The following is a 23,468-nucleotide window of genomic DNA, read 5'->3' as shown; positions in this document are numbered from 1 at the left end:
TAATTCAATTAACTAGTTAATTGAGTAATAATTGTCAAATTATTAAGGTGCAAAATAATTGATTTACTCAATAAATTTCCATATATTATTTATATTTCAAGTAATAATTTGAAATTATATTATTTACCCAGTTAATAATACTATTATTAAAAATTATTTTTTTGCATTGATTTTTAAATCAATTATTAAATAATTATTTTTGTTAAGATAATTGTTTATAAATTATTTCAAATTATATTTTGTTAAGATATAATTATTTAGATTATTACTCATGGTACGGGTATAATTTCATTTTATATCAATTAATTAATTATAATTATATGGCACGGGTATAATTTCAATTTTATCTACGGATTATTTCCCGTAATAATATACAACATATTATTTACCGTGATAATCTGATTTGATTGATTTGTATTTTATTTACTTACATAAATAATTAAAATATATAACATAAATATCGTAATTATTATAATTCTATAATATAATTATAATTAACATATTTTATCATAATTAAATATTGATTTGATATAATTATAATGAAAATATTTTTCCAAAATAATATAATCATATATTATTCATGAGCTAATTATTTGGCAAAAAATCTTAATATGATTTTTACATTTCCGCTATGGAAAATAACTACTTAGATATACCAAATAATATGTAACATATTACTATCTGTATAAGTTAAGGTACAAAGACAGAATTTAATTAAGGTGATTGAAATTTTCACCAAACAGAATATGACCTCAATCAAATAAAAAAGGGTACTCGATTTTGCATTAATTAGTTAGTCGAAGAAATAACATAATCATACATTATTCATGTTTCATTATTTTTTTTAGATAAAATCTATTTTTATTGGCAAATAAATTGTGTTTAGGTCAATGATTTAATATATATGTAGGTTGTATTTTTTGTCAAATATAATGAAAATACAAATAAAAATAAAGGATAAAAATAAACTTAATTATACCTGACACTACTTTATTTTATTAAATTATTTAAAAATAGCACATCCACAAAAAATATTCATAATATATAAATTAAGGCAATAATTTAAAATTCTATAATTATAATTTAATCATGTATAGAATAGAATCATTCTTACAACTAACTGAAATAACATCGTAAGTTTTAATATTTAGAATTCGTGCAAAATCATGCAAAAGAAAGTTGGTAATTTCTGAAAAAAATCAAAATATGTTAAAAAATTATTCTAATAATAAACAGTTTAAAATAAGAAAATTTAAATATATTACCAATCGTTGAAATTGCATATCTGAATTTGTCACAAATTTAGCAAAACTGAACTTAAACTGAGGGAATTGAATCTCATTATGTGCTCCACTTCAAAAATTTTCGGGCAGACGTAGAAAGCATGGAGGGGATGGAACCTGAACTTGCCCTATAAAGTTCCGTGGATGCAATTCCTCAATAAAAAACCGAGCTCCTCCTAAGAAATCTAGCTTTAACCACATTCCATTAGGTTGGTCATAATAGGTGAGTAGATCCAACCATTCTTCGGTAAAATAGAGACTATTGCCCCTTCTTTGAACGCTTACATCCATGTAGTTGGAACCCGAATCAGTGAAGACAACTCGATGAAGTATTTTTTGGATGTGATGCATTGTAAATGATTGTGACAAAAGACAATCGAACTAGAACATTAGACGGTAAGAATAACTTAGAGTAACAACAAATAATAAATTATCAAAAGAATAATATAATAGAATGAGTATATGAAAAATATTATAAAAAAATATAAATTGTACCTTAAAAGGATCAACTTCAATAAAAAATGAAGAATACATTCTTATTCTATGAAGTAGTAAAAAAAACACTAAATATAAAATTATGAATTGACTCTCAAATTTAGATTCATGTACCATACGAAAACACTATATATAGATTTTAGTAAAACAAAAATAAATATGTAAATTACTTATTATTAAGGTAATTTTTTAATAATGCATTAAATATTGATTTGATATAATTATAATGAATATATGTTCTTAAATTAGTATAATTATATATTATTTATTAAATATTAATTATAATATAATTATAATAAAGATATTTTTGATAAAATAATATAGAATAATTAATTGATATATACGTGAATAATTTCATCATATTACGGGTAACAAAGATTTTTTATTATTAGTATTACTATTATTGATATTATTATTATTACTAAAATGATTAAAAGTATTTTTAATTGATAATTGATAAATAGTTTAATAGTTCATTAAATATTAATTTGATATAATTATAACGAAGATATGTTTCTAAATTAATATAATTATATATTATTCATTAAATTATAATTATAATATAATTATAATAAAGATATTTTTTATAAAATAATTTAAAAAAATTAATTGATAAACGTGAATAATTTCATCATATTACGGGTAACAAAGATTTTTTATTATTATTATTACTACTATTGATATTATTATTGTCATTAAAATTATTAAAAGTATTTTTAATTGATAATTGATAAATAATTTAATAGTGCATTAAATATTGATTTGATATAATTATAATGAAGATATGTTACTAAATTAGTATAATTATATATTATTCATTAAGTATTAATTATAATATAATTACAATAAAGGTATTTTTTATAAATTAATTTAGAATAGAAAAAATTTCATTCATTTTGGAGGGAAAATGGAGGCATAAGAGATCGACACGTCACCTTTAGTAGCTGGAAGAAAACCAAGTTTTAGTATATTAAGTAGGCAAGTCATTTACATAACGCGAGTGTGTCACATTGTTCCTCTTTGATCTCGCGTTCCTCTTCCTCCTCCTCCTTTTCCTTCTTCTTCTCCTTCTTCTTTGTATTTCTCCTCCTTTTTCTTCGCGTGTTTCATTTTCATTGTCTTTCTTTTAGAGTAAACATCCAATCTGGTCCTTGTCCATTTTTACGAAGGACAAAACGATCCATGTCTGAGAAAAAGGGACACTTCGACCCTCAACCTTTTTATTTTGGGATAATACAATCCATTTATTAAAAAATCCGTTAAATAATAACAAAAATTCATTTTGTGGGGGTTTTATTTGTATTTTGTGGGGGGGTTTTAAACCTCCACAAAATTCTTTTCAACAATATAACTAATTACTACCACTACTACCACTATCTTCTTCATCCTCATTATATTACTCCTACCTCTATTATTTTTATTACTTTATCATCATCATTATCTCCTCTGCCACCTCTATTATTCTTATTACTTTATCATCATCATCATGATCTCCTCTACCGTCATCATCACCAATATCAATATTATCAACGTTAAAATTCTCTTCTTTCATTTCTTATTTGATGTTATTTTTTTTCCTTTGAAAGGTATTTGTACTATAATTACCTTTTTTTGCGGCATCATTTTCATCAATGGTTTTTCTTCACTTAACCACCATTGGTGAAGAAATTTTTCAAAAACAAACTTATTAATAGTTTATGGAGGTTTAAAACCCCCACAAAATACAAATAAAATCCCCATAAAACTAATTTTTGTTATTATTTAACGAATTTTTTAACAGAAGAATTGTATTGTTCCGAAATAAAAAGGTTGAGGGTCGAAGTGTCCCTTTTTTTTTATAGGGATCTATTTGTCATTCGTAAAAATGGACAAGAACCAAGTTGGGTATTTACTCTTTTTTTATTACTGTTGTTGTTGCTGCATTTTTTTTACTCCTTCTCTTTCTATTGATTTCACAGTATTTTTTTTCTTTGTTTGATTTTTTCCTTCCAAGAATAATTATAAGAATGTGAAATAAGAAGATGAAGAAGAAGCAGCAGAAGATGAAGAGGAAGAAGAGGAAGAGTTTTGATTTATCCAGAACTTATCAGCATATATACACTGAAAATTCTTAAGCAATACACTCGAATATCTTCGTGTTACACTCAAATATCTTCACGTTACACCCAAATTTGCTACAAATACAGAAAAATATTTCTTCTAATACTGTATTTTGTCTTCTTCTTCTTTTTTTCTTATTTCTTTCTTTCTTTTGGTTGGATGAATGTAAGTTTATGCTTGAAATTCATCCTCTTTCAAGCAGTTTTGCAGCATGTGTTTCTTCTTCTTCTTTGTTTGATTTATTTTTATTTTTATTCTTATTAAAAGAATAAAATAAGAAAAAACTTGAGAAGGTAAAATAAGAAAAAAGATGAATAAGAAAAGAAGAAGAAGAAGACGGTAATGATGATGAAAAGAAGAAGAAGAAGTAGCAGAAGATGAGGAGGAGGAAGAGGAAGAGTTTTGAATTATGTAGAACTTATCAACATACATATATCGAAAATTCTTAAACAATACACTCGAATATCTTCGTGTTACACCCAAATATCTTCGTGTTACACCCAAATTTGCTGCAAATACAAAAAAGCATTTCCTCTAATGCAGCATTTTTTCTTCTTTTTTTCCTTATTTCTTTCTTTCTTTTAGTTGAATGAATATAAGTTCATCATCTTTCAAGTAATTTTGCAATATTATGTGTTTCTTTTTCTTCTTTGTTTGATTTTTTTTAGTTTTTATTTTTATTAAAAGAGTAAAATAAGAAGAAACTTGAGAAGATAAAATAAGAAAAAAGAAGATGAATAAGAAAAAAGAAGATGATGATGATGATGATGATGAAAAAGAAGAAGAAGAAGCAGCAGAAGATGAGGAGGAGGGAGAAAAAGAGTTTTGAATTATACAGAACTTATTAGCACACACATACACCGAAAATTTTTAAACAATACACCCAAATATCTTCGTGTTATACCCAATTTTGCTGCAAATACAGAAAAATATTTTCTTTAATACAGAACTTTTACATTACATTCAATTCAAACCATCAATGATGAAACATTATTCACCTACAAAATCATAAACTACTCGAAAAAATTAACTAGAATCGAACCACATCTCAACCACTTGATTGGATTCAAAACAATAATCAATTTCCTTCTGGTTCAATTGACAATCTGAACTTGAATTATTCATTATCTTCAACAACGAGATAACTGATGATGGAGGAGAAGGAGAAAAAGGAAGGGGGAGGAGAAAAGAAGATGAGGAGGAGCAGGTGGTGTTGTTAACAACAATGATGAAAGAGAAAAATAACGAAAAAGAAGAAGAAGAAACAGCACGAAAAAAATATGCATGCATGAATATAAATAACTTGTATAGACTTGTATAAAAAATAATTTGTATGTGGAGAATAATTGATATATAATATCAGCTGAAGTATTGAATTAATTCGAATAATAATGGTGCAAATAAGTGGAGAGGTAGAGAAGTTGGGATGAAGCTGATTTGGTAAATAATTTAGTAAATTTTATGATATTTATAATTTAATGTCTAATTTTTCTTTTACCTTATTTTTTGTAATAAATTTTAATTATTTACAAATTATTTAATTTTATATTTTAAAATTAAATAGTAATTTTTATTTTTTTTAATAAACAATCTTGCTATAAATATGATTTTTTTGGTAATCAAATCTAATCAAATTAGTCAAAATTCAAGTAATGAGAGTATAGATATACGCCATAACTATCTCTACTAATGTAAATATTAGTACCCCCATTCTTCTTTCTTCTCGCGTTCCTCCTCTTTTTTTTGGGTGTTTCTCCTTCTTCTTTTTTGCTTTTTTCTCATCGTCATTCTTTTATTAGTACTATTATTACTACATTTTTCTTCCTCTTCCTAGTGTTTTTGTAGTCTTATATGTTTAATTTTAAATATTTAAAAATGATTTAATTTTATATTTTTAAAATTAAATAGAAAATTTAAATTTTTTTAATAGGTTTGATGCTATTTTTTTTTATAAGAGCTACTCAAATAAAGATGTCTAAAACGTATTTTTAAAGATATTTTTAACAATTAAAATTTAATATATATAATCAATTAAACCGTATTATTTCTGTCATAATTAGATCGAACAAATCGATTCAGCCAAAAGATTAATAAACCAAATTTTAAATCAATCTAAAATAATTTTTTATAAAAAATAACTATAATATTTTTATTATAAAAAATGACTGAAATACTTTTATATATATATATATTATTTTGTCATTTCCTATAATAAAAATATTATAGTTATTTTTTTAAAAAAATATTAATTTATACTATTCAAAATTTAGTTTATCAATTTTTTTATTAAATCGATTTGTCAAATCTAATTTTTTTTACAAAAATAACATAATTTAATCATATATATATATATATATTAAATTTTAATTATTAAAAATATAAAAAAACGTCTTTATCCGAGTGATTAGATAGCAACGTGATTACTAGTGCACCAAGAAGTAAAAATAAACGAGAGTAGCTGAATTAGTCACCAAAAAAAAAAAAAAAAAAACTAGAGTAGGTGAAAGAATGCAGCTGAAACCATAGACACAGGCAAGAGTTGGATAAGTAGATTACATAATCAACAATGACTTATAGTTCTCACCTTCTCACTCAACACTTAACAGTAGTAGAGCTCAGAAATGATTCAGGCTTCAGCCATGCCTGTGATCCGACTCATCTCAGCCAGCACAATCCAAGCACCGAGTCAAGCCGACTCAGATCAGAAAATCCACTTAACACCATGGGATCTTGTGGCCCTCCCAATCAAGATGAACCAAAAAGGCCTTCTCTTTCATCACAAACCATCATCATCACAATTTCAGCATCTCAGACACTCCCTTTCCTCCACCCTCGCTTTCTTTCCACTCCTCGCTGGCCGTCTCATAGCTACTGAAGGCGAAAACAACACCACCTATTGTCATATTCTCTGCAACAATAAAGGATCCCTCTTTGTCCATGCCATAGCAGAGAACACAAGTGTTGATGATATTCTTCAGCCAAAGTACGTTCCTTCCATTGTCAACTCCTTCTTCCCACTTAACGGAGTTAGAAACTGCGAAGGCACGTCTCAGCCGTTGCTTGCGGTGCAGGTCACGGAGCTAGTTGACGGCGTCTTCATCGGCTTCACGATCAACCACGTGGTCGCCGACGGAGAGTCATTATGGCAGTTCATCAATTTATGGTCGGAAATTTCATGTGGCTGCCATAAACTAACTAAAGATCCTTCGCTGGAGCGGTTTTTTCTTGATACCGTTGAACCTCCATTTCCAATACCAGCACCCTCTCCATTCACAAAGGAGGAGAATCAAAACTCGCAAAACTCAACACCAGAAACACCAGTGAGGGTGTTTCATTACACAAAAGAGAAAATAGCACAACTCAAAGCAAAGGCTAATGCAGAGGCCAAAACAGAGAATATATCTTCGCTGCAAGCGCTTTTGACTCACTTTTGGATATCCGTGATTCGTTGCAGTTTTGTGGACGCGCAAGAAGAGGTTTTCATCTTCTTGCCGATTGGCGTTAGAAGGCGAATTGTTCCGCCGTTGCCAGAGAATTATTTCGGGAACGCTTTGCAGATTGGAGTTGTGAGAATGAAAGCAGGGGAGCTGCTTCAAAGTGGGATCGGAAAGGGTGCTATGGAAATGAACAAGATGGTGGCTTCGCACTGCGATGAGAAGGTGAGGAGCCAATATGTTTTTATGGCGAAGAAGCCGGTCTTGCTTCAACTCGGTGGTGCCGTTGGTGCGAAGGCTTTGGCCACTGGAAGCTCGCCAAGGTTCAATGTTTATGGTAATGACTTTGGTTGGGGAAAGCCATTGGCGGTTAGGGCTGGTTCGAATATTGGAGAAGGAATGGTTGCTTTATTTGGAGGGAAGGAAAAAGGGAGTGTTGACGTTCAAGTTTGCCTCCCTTATGAGATCTTGGAGGCCATGGAAAGTGATTCCGAGTTCATAGATGCCTTGTAAAACAAAAATACTACGTTCACCTAAAAATTATCTGCAACCAAATTAATTATTATGTATTTATGTATAAATTATTTTTATTTTAACTAAATTTTGTGTAAATTGATCATGGTTGCTTATAAAATGTTTTGTTTTGAAAGTTCTTGTCAATTGCTAATTGGTTATGTTATTTTGTTTGTAATATATTACAGGGAATGTTAGGAAGACAATGATTTTGTTGAACAATATAAACAATCATCAATTAAATAAAAATACACTACATTTTTAAATTAAACTTCTAAATTTTAATATTAAAATAATCATTCGTACACTGGTAAAATGAACATCCGATATATCTATTGTTTATATTGTTTAATATTTTCATTGTTTACCTATACTTTTCCATAAATAATGAAAAATGATATCTAGGGTGTGTTTGGTTTTGCGTTAGAAGGAAGAGAAGCACGTTTGAGTGCATTGAACACTTCCTCTTTTTGTTTGGATGCTTTTTTTTAAACGCTAACGTGATTTTAGGATCTTAACGTGCGTTTATAAGAAGTTAGAAATTGTAACTTCTGCGTTTAAATAATCACGTTAGGATTGGATTTATTTTGTTTTATCAATTCTACCCTTTACTTCTTTGCTTGTAGTCCTTTTAATATTCAAATATTTTAAATACATAATTATATTTTTTTATTAATTTTTTACTTTTGATTTTGTATAAAAAAATATTTTTGTTTGACTTTGTTAAAATTTGTAAGTGTAATTTTTGTATATTAATTTATTATTATAATTTTGTTATAATATAAATTATTGATCTCATTAAAAAGAACAAAATAAATAAAAAATTAATTATAACTAAGAATCAAGTCATGAATAATTAAAATTTATAGTTTAAAATAGTATTAAATAAAAGAGTACCGAAAGTATTAAAAAAATTATAAGTAATATAATTTAATAAAGTATATTTTGATATATATTTTTCATATATTATTTTTGCTTTTGATATAAAAATATATTTTGTCAATTTTTATATATTATTTTTATTTTAGTAAGTAAATATTAATTTTATTATAAAATTAATTAATAATATTTATTTAAATAAATAAATTAAAATAATAGAATAATATAAAAAATTTATTTAATTTGATGTCTATTTTAGTAATTTTTTATCTAAAAGTAATTTTGAGTAGTGTAATCCAAACAATATTTACTTTACTATAATCTATTTTGATAAAAAATTACCAAACATAAATCACTTAAACACAAATTCACTTTTTATCAAAATCAAATTTACAAAATCAATTTTATGTATAAACTGAAATCCAAACACACACCTACTAGTTGGTTTCAGTTTGAGGTAATGTCGTAATAATATGGATTAGATTCCCATTCTTAGAAAGTGACGTCTGTGGTAACCAATGCGGTTTGGTGGACATGGTGGCTAAGAAAATATCGTCCAATTATTGGAGCTTCATACGCGGACAAAAGTAACTCCATTCTCAAAAATCTCTTAGCTTGCTAATGATCTACAGTAAATTTTTAAATCGAGTGAACAAGGTTGATTACCAAATTAAAGGGATTAACAAATTTAATTTGGAAAACTGAATCTTTTGAAATTTCTAACACTCTCAAATTTAAAACATGAGAAAATAGAAACAAAAATTAAAGAAAAAAATAAATAATTTTTCGAATCTATGACCTGAATGAAAATAGGATTCATTCTAAATTTGGAGTTTCAGTTGCGGAAGGTGGACGGAGGCCATTTTCGATGGCCATGTCTGGTACTGTAGTCGTTGAGGAAGGTTTCGGTGGAGGACAGCGTCGTTGTTTGAAGCGGTCTCACCTGACAGCAACAAAGGGGGTTGTACCTGACACCGGAGCGAAGCCATACAAAGAGCAGCATTGAAATCTGTCCCGGCGAGGTTCACGATCAGTTAGCGAGTAAGCCATGTTTAGCCTTTGATGTTTACTCATCTAATTGGTGGAATTTTCACTGTGTAGTACGAACCGAATGAGCTAGTGGTTATATAAGACTTAGTCATGTGCTTCAAATGGATTGTTTAGTGTTTTGTATGATTTTAACCCAAGATTGATGAAATCGGTTATGGGAGAATAGGTGATTCACCACATTAATTACTGCATATTTGTCAATAGGATATTTACAAGATGAACATGGTAATAAAGTTTCTTTTAATTTGTGAGAGTCATAATAATTAACAATATATTTATTATATTTTGATTTTAGATACTTAATACTTTAGAGTGCTAGTTAAATAGATATTAGATATGATCTAAATATTTATAGAATAAATGATTAATAAATAAAAAGTCCGTCAACTCTCGGTAAAGAATTTGAGCTCTATAATTATAATGACAGATGAATTAAACCTTGGTCAAGGAGATTGAATGAATGAAAAAATGAGTTTCTTAGTTATTCACAGTTCATTATAATAATGGTAACAAATTAGAGTTTGACAATTAAATCATACTCTAAGGGTTAATCAAAAGTTAGAAAGATGGAAGAAATTATACTTTGTTCTTTTCAAATTCTTTGTAAAAATATATTACTTCATACTATCGGGTCGTTAAGGAGTTACTACCAGCATAATATTGAACATATGGGGTAAATGAGAATTAAAAAAAAATAATTATTCTATTTTTAAATTTAAATTCTAAGTTTGGATGAAATTTTAATTGATTCTGTTTTAAATTGAATTGTAATATGATATGATTCATAAGATTTCAATTTGAAATAAGATAAGATTCAGATTTAAAATAAGAGTTGATTTAAATTTGAATTAAGATTCAAATTTGAAATCAATAACAAATTTCATACCATATAGGTTAGGGGTGTTCAATACCGATCCGGACCGATTTAAACCGATCAATCGAACCGAAAAAATCAAAAGCTGAACAAATAAAAAAAACCAAAAAAAAATATATTTTGCTGTTTTTATTGCGGTTTGGTTTAGTTTTTGGTTCTGACAATAAAAACTCCAACCGAACCGAACTGACATATTAAAAACCCTAAAAAACCAACCCCCTGCACCTTCAAAAACTTTCCTCTCCTAACTCACTTGTGATCTAACCCCCTCCCCAGTCCCCACCCCCAAACGTAAACCTAGATCTAGGCCTCTAGCTGCTCTCTTCTCTCAGTCTCGCACTCTTGCTCTCTGCACTGGAGTCTCGAGCTCGAAGCCCTTCTTCCCAAGTTTTTGGTAATTCTTTTGAATCCTGTCTTAAGCATTTGTCTCTAGTCTTGAAACGGTACCAAGAATCAAACTTTGTTTTAAATTGGGAGAAATGTCATTTTATGGTTACAGAAAGTATTGTTCTTGGACACCGGATTTCAAGCAAGGGAATTGAGGTTGATAGAGCAAAAGTGGAGGTAATTGAAAAATTACCACCACCAACTAATGTTAAGGCAGTCAGGAGTTTCTTGGGTCATACAGGATTTTACAGAAGATTTATAAAAGATTTTTCCAAAATTGCTAAACCATTGAGCAACCTATGAGTTGCTGATGTTCCTTTTATATTTGATGCTGACTGTCTGCATGCCTTTGAAACTTTGAAAGTAAACCTTACCTCTGCTCCCATCATAGCTCTTTCTGACTGGGATTTACCATTTGAATTAATGTGTGATGCTAATGACTATGCTATAGGAGCTCTTTTAGGACAGAGGCAAGGCAAGCTTATGCATGTCATTTACTATGCTAGTCATGTATTAAATGATGCTCAAAAGAATTACACAACTACAGAAAAAGAATTATTAGCTGTTGTATATGCTGTTGATAAGTTTAGGTTCTATTTGATTGGTTCCAAGGTTATTGTTTATACTAATCATGCTGCTTTGAAGTACCTTCTGCCAAACAGGATTCTAAACCAAGATTAATCAGATGGGTGCTGCTCATTTAGAAATTTGATATTGAGATCAAGGACAAAAAGGGGGGGTTAGAAAATTAGGTGGCTGACCACCTTTCCAGAATTGAACCTGAAGAAGGAATGCAATCACCCACAACTGTGACTGAGACATTTCCAGATGAGAAACTTTCTGTCATTTAGCAGACTCCATGGTTTGCAGACATTACAAAATACAAACCCATGAGGTTCATTCCTAAGGAGTACAGTAAATAAGTTAAGAAGTTACTAACTGATGTAAAGTACTACTTTTGGGAGGAACCTTATCTTTTTAAAAGATACTCAGATGGTATAATCCGAGGGTGTGTCCCAGATGAGGAAACACAGTAGATTCTTTGGCAATGTCATGGTTTTGATTATAGAGGCCACTTTGGTGGTGAAAGGACAACTACAAAAGGTCTTCCAGAGCGATTTTTACTGGCCGACTCTTTTCCAGGACTCAAGAACATTTGTGAAGAACTGTGACAGATGTGAGGGAGCCAAGAATCTCCCTGCCAACCATGAGATGCCACAGCAAGAGATTCTTGAGATTGAGTTGTTTGATGTGTGGAGTATTGACTTCATGGGACTTTTTCCACCCTCATACTCTAATACTTATATCTTAGTGGCAGTTGATTATGTGTCCAAGTGGGTGGAAGCTGTGGTTTTGCCCACCAATGATACCAAAGTGGTGATGAGTTTTCTCCAGAGATATATTTTCAGCCGGTTTGGTGTCCCAAAGACACTCATTAGTGATAGAGGAAGTCACTTTTGCAATAGACAGCTGGACTCACTACTGTAGAGATACAGAGTCCGTCATAAAGTGAAAACCCATTATCACCCTCAGACAAGTGGACAGGTCGAGGTCTCTAATAGAGAACTCAAGAGGATTCTAAAGAAGACCGTCAGTATTTCAAGAAAGGATTGGTCTAGGAAGCTTGATGACGCTCTCTGGATACTGTACAACATACAAGACTCCTATTGGCATGTCCCCTTATCAGTTGGTCTATGGTAAAGCCTGTCACTTGCCCGTAGAGTTGGAGCATAAAGCATACTGGACTATCAAGTTTCTGAACTTCGATGCTCAAGCTGCATGAATAAAGAGGATGCTTTAGCTGGATGAGCTTGATGAATTCAGAGTTCTGCCTATGAGAATGCCAAGCTCTATAAAGAGAGAACCAAGATATGGCATGACAAGAAGATTGCCATCAGAGTCTTTAAGCCAAGTCAGAGAGTACTTCAGTTCAATTCAAGGCTCAAACTTTTTCTCGGGAAGCTGAAATCCAGGTGGTCAGTATCGTTTGTGGTAACTAGAACATCACCGTATGGTCATGTGAAAATTCAAGAAGAAAATTCTAATAGAAGGTTTGCAATTAATGGCCAGAGATTGAAGCACTATTTTGGACGCGAGATTGATCACCAAAGGTCCATTCATTTGCTGAATTGGCAGAACTGACCGTCAAGCAAGTGACGGTAAAGAAGCGCTTGTCCAGAGGCAACCCGATGTTTTTGTATCCTTAAGTTCAATTTATACTTTCATTTTTATTTAGTTAGTTTTGATTGATTTTCTACTATTTTTCCTTTGTTTTACGTGGATCATGTAGAGTTATTAGAATAGAAACAGGTACATTGAGACAGAGTTTCGGACACCCTGGAGGAAGTTTCTGCGGACAGGGTGGCGCCTAACTTTAAAACCTCAAGTTAGGCGCCACATGCAAGGCAAATTGAAGGAAGTTCTCAGGAGGGGTGGCGCCCAACTCCACCTTTGTGAAGTTAGGCACCAATCATGCGTCCAAATTGATGTTGCTCACTGGATGGGTGGCACCTAACTTGGCTCCATCAAGTTAGGCGCCATATGAAGACACATTATAGGGAGTGCATACGGAAGGCCTGGCGTCTAACTCCACTATTCTCAAGTTAGGCGCCAGGTATGAGTTACAAGGGAAGTTAGGCGCCCAGAGAGGAGAACAACCTCAAGTTAGGCGCCGTGTTGCTCAAGTTAGGCGCCAAGTTTGAGTTCCACCTCAAGTTAGGCGCTGCTTTAACCAAGTTAGGCGTCAGCTCCTTAATTGTACCTTATTCCAAACCAAATCCATCCTATTTCTGCAGCATATCTCAAAAATATGAACCATATTCCCTTTCCTTTTTCAATCTTTCCCAGCCCTTGACTCATGCCCGTGATCCCTACCCCTAGTTCCCTATCCCCTTCGTTCCTTCCCCATATATTCTCCACCATCCTTGACCTATCTGTGACTCCCTCCTTCACCCCCCAAAAGACCAGCTCGTGACCCTTTCCCCCAACAAACCCCACCCCCAACCTCTATATAAGCCTTCCTCTATCCCACTTCAAGACACACAAAACAAACCATTCCAATCCCTTTCATCAACCCCTCTCTTCGAGCACAACACTGTCCTTAGCCCCTCCTTCTCTTAAACCACAACATAGCCCTCATCGCACCACTCCCCAACCACATCAACCCCTTTTCCTTCTATAACCCCTACCCCCATGGCCTTATACACACATTAACCACAACCTCAGAACCCAAACCCCCATTGTCCGTCCCCTCTTGTTTTTCTCTATTTTCATTGCTTTTCTAAAAAAAAGAAAAAAGAAAAAAAGATGAACATAAAAAAATTTTAAATTTGTTTTTTATTGCTTTATTTTCAGATTTTCTCTTTGTCTTCCTCTTTGTAATTTTTTAATTTGCTCGAGGACGTGCAAAAGTTTTAAGTTTGACGTTGTCGCTTCGCTTATTTTTTTTGTTCTCTGTAATGGCACCCAAAACCATTGAGTCCTCAAAGAAGAGGAAAGGTAAAGAGCCAGCCACCAATTCCTATGATGCACACAGGTTCCGCTCCAAGCTCTATGAGGAATAGTTTTATGAGAACACTTACAAGAAGGCTGTGACTCTGAAAGTGAGATTTACACTGCAACTGGATGAATATCCAGAAATCTAATTTCAGATTCAGAGGAGAGGGTGGCAATTTCTTTGCAACCCGCACACTGAGGTTGGACTACTGATGGTCCAAGAATTTTATGGCAATCTCTTGGTCACTTATAAGGATGTTGATAGGGTCAATGAAAAGAATTATCAGAGCTTTCTGAGAGAAAAATTCATTAATTTCAGTCTGAGAAGCATCCGACAGGCCCTCCATCTACCACCTCCAGATCACATGTCTGAGTGCTATAGTGAGAGGGTGCATAGAGATCAGCAACTGGACCAAGTAATTGAAGAAAACTTTGAAAAGCTCTTTGCTTAAACAACAGTTTGAAAATAATTTTTTCTAAATTTCTAATTATCTAGATTTAACGGGATATGTGACATATAATCCTCTTATATTTGGATAATTAGAATTTTTGGGGCATATAAACTAGAATTGAACTTAACCCTCTAATTGAAATCAAGTGACCAAGGAATTGGCAGTTGATGAAGGTTAGAGGAGACTAAAAAGGTCTAAGGAACTAGGGTTTAGTCACATATAGTTTGCCATGAATTGAATCTTGTATGATTAAAATAGTTGGTAAGAAAAGTTAATCCGAAAAATAAATATCTCTGCAACCTTAACTGTTTTACTCATATAATTCACAACAACTTACTGCTTGCTTTCTGATATTCTAAATTTACTGTTAATACTTTTGAACTCTCAAAACACCATTTTCTGTTTGTCTAACTAAGTAAATCACGCAATCATTGTTGCTTAGTCCATCAATCTTCGTGGGATTGACCTTCATTCACTTGAGGTACTACTTGGTACGACCCAGTGTACTTGCTGGTTAGTTTGTGGACTTTAAATTCTGCCACCTCGCATCACCGCCGAAGACTTCTTCCCAACGAGCGCTGACCCAACAACGCTCTTCCCAGCAAGCATCGACCCAGCATCGCTCTTTCCAGTAGTGCCGAAGCCTTCTTCCGAGCGACAGCGAGCACGAACCCAGCAGGCAGCAGCGTTCTTCCCAGCAATGTCGAAGCCTTCTTCCCAATTCCCACTGAGCCACCCAGCATAGAACAACATACAGCACAGCCCAGCAGTGTCGAAGCCTTCTTCCCAACAACGTTTCTGCCCCCCCCCCCCACAACACAGCACAGCACCGAGCCACCTAGCCACTGATTCAAGTCAAATATGGAGCCCGAGCCTCCGAGTCAGGTATGTAATTTGACTAATTTTTGTTCAATAATTATTGATTCATTGTTTTATTCTGTTCAACAACTTTTGATTGTTGTTCATTGTGTTATTTGTTGTTCATTATTACTAAAATTGCTTCTGATTGCTGGTTCACTATTCATTATTTTATTTGTTGTTCAATGTTTAGGGAAAATGCTTTTGATTGTTGGTTATGTCGTTCACTGTTTAACATATTTGATTAGAAAAATTGCTTCTGATTGTTCAATGTATTTGTTTAGGGAAATTAGTTCTATGGTTCACTGTTCAATGTATTTATTTAGAAAAATTGCTTCTGATTGTTCAATGTATTTGTTCATTGTTGGTGAGCATATTAAGAACTATCACTGTCACTACTGTTAGCATAATGCTGCGATCAAGTATCTTTCATTAATGGAACGAAGCGAGGTAATTGTTTCGAGATGGTACAGGCAGCTGCGGGATGCATAAATAGTGGTCAGAATCTTGCAATTGATTGCTTTCCTTGTTGTAAATTTATGGCTTTATTAATCAGGTAGAACTTGAAAAGCTTAGGAGATGCTCTGTCCAAGAATTATGTGACTACTAGAGATGTGTAATCTTGAAAACCTACCTTGGTCAAATAGGTTTTCTCATACTCTGAAGTAGCTTAGTATTACTTGATGTCCAAGGGTATGTGTTCCATTTCTTCGATCAGCTAGACATACTTGTTCAATGATACACTTAGCTTTGGATATCCCAATTGCTTGAAATGTTTGGATCTCTGTTTGCAAATTTTATGCATTCAGTTGAAAAGTGTTCATATGAACAACTTTGAAGAACCTATCAAACTATAGGTATTTTTAATGTTCAGTGAATCATGATGTTTATGAGCTAGAAATATCCTTTCCTATTGTTTAAATCTGCAGAAATTTACAGGATACAAAAAACAAAAAATAGCATATAGATGGTCATGAAAGAGTTTTTGTGTTATGATGATGGATTGATGCTGTTCCAGTTCCTCTTCCAAATGAATCTACAAGCATTAGATTTCCAATTGCATTGCCTACTGCGCCAGCTCCTCGTAGAAACACTGGAAATTTATATTTATTTTTTGTTGTGTTGACTATTGAACTTTTAAACTTCTTTAATTATTGTACGTTAATTTCTTTTGTCGTTGAATTTCATTTGATCAAGACTTTCTTAGTTATTGTGTATTTGTGTTTGTTGATTTCAACGTAATGACTTTGTGAAATAGTATGGTAGTAATTTTTTTAATTGATTGAAAAACCAAACAAACCGAACCAAATCAAACCAAATTTAATTGGTTTGATTTTATTTGAATAGTCTCGATAAAAAAATCGAATCGAACCGAACCGCATATTAATTAAACGATTGGATCGGATGACTTTTTTCTAAAAATTCGAACCAAACCGCACCGCAAACACCCCTAATAGATATATGATAAGAGTAGAGGATTAAAACTAATCAACACAAGAGTTTTATTCTTTTACCTCTACACACATAAATGTGTATGAATCTAAATTTTGGAAAAAGAATTACAGTGTGCAAAGAATTACAAAGAATTTTTTTTTTAGTTTAGATAAGATATTCATTGATCAAAGAGTTAACAGCAAAAATTGATCTTAGTATGAATGTACATAGCGCCTTTGTATGATCGAAAGAGAAAGTAATTTTTACTAATGTATTCAGATATTTAAATTTAATCTATATATTATTTGAATAAAGTTTAATTATAAATAAATTTAAAAAAATTCGCTGAACACATGGTTATCTTTTGCCTTTAATTACTAACAAAACCGATCAAAGTCTTATATTGTGCATGTAAGCGCGTGCGATGATTGGCCAAACACATGCAGCATCATTAGATATTTAGATTTTGATTGGCCAAGAAGGAAATGGAGCCACCGAATGTCTCTCTCAACCATATTTTTCCCGTGGCCAAGCATCCAATAAGTCCAAATGAATCAGACAAGAATATCAGAGCTGTGCTTTGTTTGTATCAAGAAGTTAAAACTAGGATACATTCACATAAGTTTGCACACAATTAATTAGCTGAAAGCATTTTTTGTGTATACATAGATGTAACATTTCATTCTTGCTTTTAGATCTACAAAATCAAAGTGCAAACATTGTTCGTCGTATTTTGGTCACGTGAAAGGGCACAACATTCCATAAACGATGAGGCCCCCTTCTAACTCCGCACATGGACTTCGTGAGGCTCCCTCCCCTCCCCCAAAAAATATAACTAATTACATGGTTATCAAAATTTATATAGACCAAAATATGTTGATGAATTATTAAATTAATAGATAAATAATAGTCAAAAATATAAATTATGATGTGCATAACATTTTTCTATAACTATATGCCATCACTTGGCAGTTGGCACACTCATAGAAGGAACACCCCTACATACACCATGGGATCTACCCGTATCATCTCAAGTTGCCTAGTTCAAGAAGCACTAAACCAAAAGGGTTACTGTTCTCAGAAAATCCATCTAACTCCATGGGATCTCACTTTCCTCACCGTTGAACCCATTCAAAAAGGCCTTCTCTACTTCCACAATCACACCAACCAAGAAACCCAATCACCAATCCAAATCATCAATCACCTCAAATCCTCCTTCTCCACCACTCTCACCTTCTTTCCACCTCTCACAGGCCGTTTCGTCATAACCAACCATAACCACCAAGACGAATACAAAACCGCCACGTGTCACATCCTCTGTAACAACCAAGGAGCACTCTTCGTCCATGCTATAGCAGAGAACACAACCGTCAACGACATCCTTCAACCCAAGCACGTTCCCCCCGTTGTTCGCTCATTCTTCCCGCTTAACGGCGTTCAGAACCACGAAGGAACGTCGCAGCCGCTGTTCGCAGTGCAAGTCACGGAGTTAGTTGACGGCGTCTTCATCGGCTGCACGCTCAACCATGCCGTTGCAGACGGCAAGTCGTTTTGGCATTTCATCAATTCTTGGGCCGAAATCTCACGTGGCCACAACAAACCGTCGAAACTTCCTTCACTTGAACGCGCGTTTCTAAATGGCGTTGAGCCTCCTATACGGTTCCCTTTCACAAAAGACTCAGAACTGGAAAAGCAAAAACCGCCACCACCAGAGAGGTTCTTCCACTTCACAAAGGAGAAGATATTGCAGCTCAAATTAAAAGTCAACGATGAAGCCGGAACCGACAAAATTTCTTCGCTGCAAGCGGTTTTCGCTCATCTTTGGCACTCTGTGATCCGTTGCAGCCGCGGTTGTGACCCGCAACAAGAGCTCTCTTACCGGTTTCCGGTAGGTGCTAGGCCGAGGATGGTTCCGCCGCTGCCGGATGACTACTTTGGGAATGCAGCTATTGTCGGCGGCGTGACCATGACTGCTGAGAAGCTTCTAGAAGGTGGTACTGCGAAGTGTGCGTTTGAGATGAACAAGATGATAGCTTCGTACACTGATGAAATGTTAAGGAGCCACTGTGCTTCTTGGGTGAGAGGCCCAACTTTGCTTAAGCTGCGAAATTTGGCTAATTTCAACTCCTTGGCCACTGGCAGTTCCCCACGGTTTGATGTTTATGGTAACGACTTTGGGTGGGGGAAGCCTGTGGCGGTTCGAAGTGGCGGCGCAAACAAGCGTAACGGGAAGATTAGCGTGTTTGCTGGGATGGAAGAAGGCAGCATTGACATTGAAGTGTGCCTTCCTTTTGAGATCTTGGAGGCCTTGGAGAATGACCCTGAGTTCATGGATGCCGTTTCCATCTAGTAATGGCTAATAAGGTAGTAATGGCAAATAAGGTTTGGACTTTGGAGAGCAAAAACCTTAGTTTAGTTTCTAATTCATGGATTTTGTTGCGGCTATGGATCGAGTGATTATCTATAATAATATAGGAAAATATGAGGAGTCAATGAAATATTTACACAATGTATACAATGGAGATTTATAAAATATTAGAGATATAATTATTAGTGTTACCTTTTTCTATCAGCTGAAGTTTTTGGGATGAGTGGTATTATGACATAGTATAGAGCGCTAGATTCGAAAAATCAATAGTTCGATCCTTGGTGAATCCCAAAATAGTACATTATTATATATATTGTATAAATAATTTATTTAATTGTATCGTCTTTCAATTTAAGTTCTAATATTATCTTTAACAAGAGAAATTTATTATTAAAAATTTTTTATATAATATTAATTACTATAAATAAAAAAAATTATCCATCATAAACAGTAACTTTATTAAAAACTTTTTATTAAATGTAGGTTATTATTGAAAAGTTTATTAAAATAAGGTTTATTATTAAAAACAATTCTTCCGTAAGTTTTAAATAAAAAAACAACTTCTATCCATTTTTTAACAATAATTTCATTAAAATTTTTATATTTAATGTAAATTATTATTGTAGATTTTTTTTATTTAGATATTATTTTTAAAAGAATAAAAGTAAATAGTTCAATAGAGGCAACTTTTGTAAAAATAAATTTATACAGAATATTTTTTTTAAATTATTATTATATTCTTTTAATATATTCTAAGTATTTACATAATATATAATGTTAATTGACGTCTAAATTTAAGTTTTAATATTATGCTTAATGAAAGAAACTTATTATTAAAAAAAATTTGTACATCTATCAATTACATTAAATAAAAACTTTCACACACTTTTCATAACAACTTCATTAAAAAAAATTTATTAAATATAAATTATTCATACGAATTTTTTATTATTAATAAAATAATTTAACAGACAATATGTTTTTTAAATTCACACAGAATAATTTTTGTACTAATATATCATGATTTATTTTGTATATAATATTTTTTCATTTACGTTCATTCATGGAGTTGCTTACAAAAATTATATTTAAATAATTTTTTTATGTTATAACTATTTTATATTTTAAGATTCAAAATTTTGTATTTCTATTTTTATTCAAAGTTTATTTTTATGTTTTATTTTAGTTCTATTAATTAAAAAGTATTAATATTAGTTTTAATTTTTAACTTTTTGGATAAATAAAAATATGAGACATTTTTATAAATTAAATAATTAAAAAATTATTTATTATAGAACAAGTTAAATCTATTTCTTAATTATAAGAGTACATATAATTAATTAATCAAAATAAACATAAATTTATTCAATTTTTTAAAATTAATATTAATTATTAAAATCATGATATAATAGATATATTCTTATAAAAAAAATAAAAATGACTTCATAACTATTTTTTGTTAAAAAAAACACGGCTCAATAATTATAAGTCTAATTTAAACAACTATAAATAAGTAAAATAAGTAATAAAAAATAGACATAAATATTAACTTTTTCGTTATTTGGTACAAAAATAAATATAATAAAATAAATTATTATTCTCATACATAATGACATAAAATTTAACATTATTTTTTTTCAGAGCCATCTATTTTTTTAGTTTTTTATCCTTATTTTTGTGCTTTATTTTAATTTTGTTAAATCAAAAAGCACTAATATCATTTAACTTTAATTTTTAATTTTTATCATAAATAAAATATGTGACCTTGTATGCATTAAATAATAAAAATTCTATAACAATATATAATGACAATACTAGTAGTAATTTAAGTTCTAATATTGTCCTTAACGAGAGAAGTTTATTATTAAAAAAAATTTCTATACAATCATCAATTACGGTAAATGTAAAAACTTTTTCCCATTCATCATTGTTATTTAATTATCTCATCATTTCATTTCAACAAGTACAGTCCTCAACGTCAATCGTAGGGCTGTACATGTTTAGTTAATCCAAAAATCAAACCTGTTTTTTGGTTAACTAAATTAGTTTTATATGATAAAATTAGTTATTAATTGGTTATAAAATTTAAAAATCGATTTTTAACCGATTATAAAAATAAAAACTAATTTTAAAAAAATAACCAATTTTTTAATAAAAAATTAGATTTTGAAAAAATAAAATTGGTTTTGACCAAAAAACTAGTTTTTAGACAAAAAATGGTTTTTTTTTAAAATTAAATTTTTAATCTAAACAATTAAAATTAAAATTTGGTTTTGGTTAATCGGTTAAAAATAAGTTTTTTTTTTAAATTTGATTTTGGTTAACCAATTTTGAAAAATATGGATATTGTTTTAAAATTGTTTGTTAAATTGGTTAATCAAAATGTGGTTATGATTTTTTAACCGATTAACCATATTTTGGTTTTTTTAATGTACACCCATAACACCAGCATGAGAGGCCTCTCAGTTGTACAAACACAAGCAATGCAGACAAGTAAAGCACAAGTAAATTCAAGTAAGGCTAGCCAACTCGACATGTCCTGATAGCTAACCTTGGACAGTCCTTGCGAGCGTGCATCCCTAAACACAAAATCATAATCATTCAATATATATATATATATATATATATATATATATATATATATATATATATATATATATATATATATATTGGGGAAAGCTCATTTGGAAATGTATAAGTGTCCGGCCACACTTACGACGTAGGATCAACAGAATCTTGGATCTCAAACCTTGAGCAAGTGGAACTGACCCATTGCATCTACCCAAGAAATCCGAAACTCAAATAGTTTCACAAATCTCAAATCATTCTCAACTAGGAGCAAGTGGGGGCTAACCACTACATCTACTCCAGGAGACTCAAACCAAATCCGGAGCAAGTGGATCAATGCCACTGCATCTACCTAGGCAGGTGTATTAAAATCAAAATCAAGCTCAGATAACAATCTCATAATCATTATCATTCTCATCATCAATCTCATAATCATCATCATTCTCATTATCAATCTCATAATCATCATCATTCTCACTTAACATCTTGTTTATTTCTCTCAATTTTACTAACTCAACTCATTTGACTTTATTCCTAACTCTTCCATCATCAATTTTACCGACTCTAAACTCGTATCGAAGTTTATAAAGGTTTAGGAGGCCAAAAGAATGGTTAAAAGATATAAAAATACACTTTTAATTTATGAGGGTTGTGTGCACGCATGCAAGTGGCTTGCATACGCATGGGATGAAAATTAGGGTGTTGTGTACGCGAGCCTTGTTTGCGTACGCAAATGGTAAAAACAGCAGTAATTTCTTGCGGCACGTTCCACGTCTGTGTACGCGAGTCTGCAATTTTAATACTTTTGCGTACGCGTGCCTTCTTCTGTGTATGCAAGACCGTTGGACAGAATTCAGTACCCGCATCGCGTGATACTTTTGCGTACGCGAATGTTGTAGAAAGATAAAAAGTTGTTAAGTATAAAAAATCAATTTTTAAACTCAATTTTAAATTTTTATATATCTTTTGTTAATTTTTTTAGAGAGACTTAGACTAAAATTCGCTTATATAAATTGACAAAAGAAGAATATATATAAACTTTAATTACAAGTTAATACAAATAGATAACGAAGTTAAAGGATAAAAAATGCATAAGAACTTAGTTCCTATCATGTGATTTTCTTGTAAGCTAGCAAGAAATGGAACAAGACAATAAAGATACAAAGTGTGACTATGTAAGCAAACCTTGCCGACAAATAGGTTCTATATAAAGTATATCTTACAAACTAACTTATTTAATTACATAACATCATTCATTTTATTTTCCTACACCAACCA

General features: G+C 31.5%; 2 protein-coding genes across 2 annotated transcripts; both read left to right on the top strand.

Moving 5' to 3' along the window:
- Window positions 1-4,541: 4,541 nt before the first annotated feature.
- Window positions 4,542-7,961, top strand: LOC112799161 (protein ENHANCED PSEUDOMONAS SUSCEPTIBILITY 1). Its single transcript, XM_025841673.3, has one exon. The coding sequence runs from the start codon at window positions 6,500-6,502 to the stop codon at window positions 7,823-7,825; it is 1,326 nt and encodes a 441-aa protein (XP_025697458.1). The 5' UTR covers window positions 4,542-6,499; the 3' UTR covers window positions 7,826-7,961.
- Window positions 7,962-18,119: 10,158 nt separating this feature from the next.
- Window positions 18,120-19,813, top strand: LOC112799144 (uncharacterized acetyltransferase At3g50280). Its single transcript, XM_025841672.3, has one exon. It carries the CDS (start codon window positions 18,180-18,182, stop codon window positions 19,602-19,604), a length of 1,425 nt encoding a protein of 474 aa, XP_025697457.2. The 5' UTR covers window positions 18,120-18,179; the 3' UTR covers window positions 19,605-19,813.
- Window positions 19,814-23,468: the final 3,655 nt, after the last annotated feature.

The sequence above is a fragment of the Arachis hypogaea genome, chromosome 1 (assembly GCF_003086295.3).
Source record: "Arachis hypogaea cultivar Tifrunner chromosome 1, arahy.Tifrunner.gnm2.J5K5, whole genome shotgun sequence".
In the NCBI taxonomy this organism is placed as follows: domain Eukaryota; kingdom Viridiplantae; phylum Streptophyta; class Magnoliopsida; order Fabales; family Fabaceae; genus Arachis; species Arachis hypogaea.
Note: the sequence above shows the minus strand (reverse complement) of the source record. Positions and strands in the feature narration are given on the sequence as shown.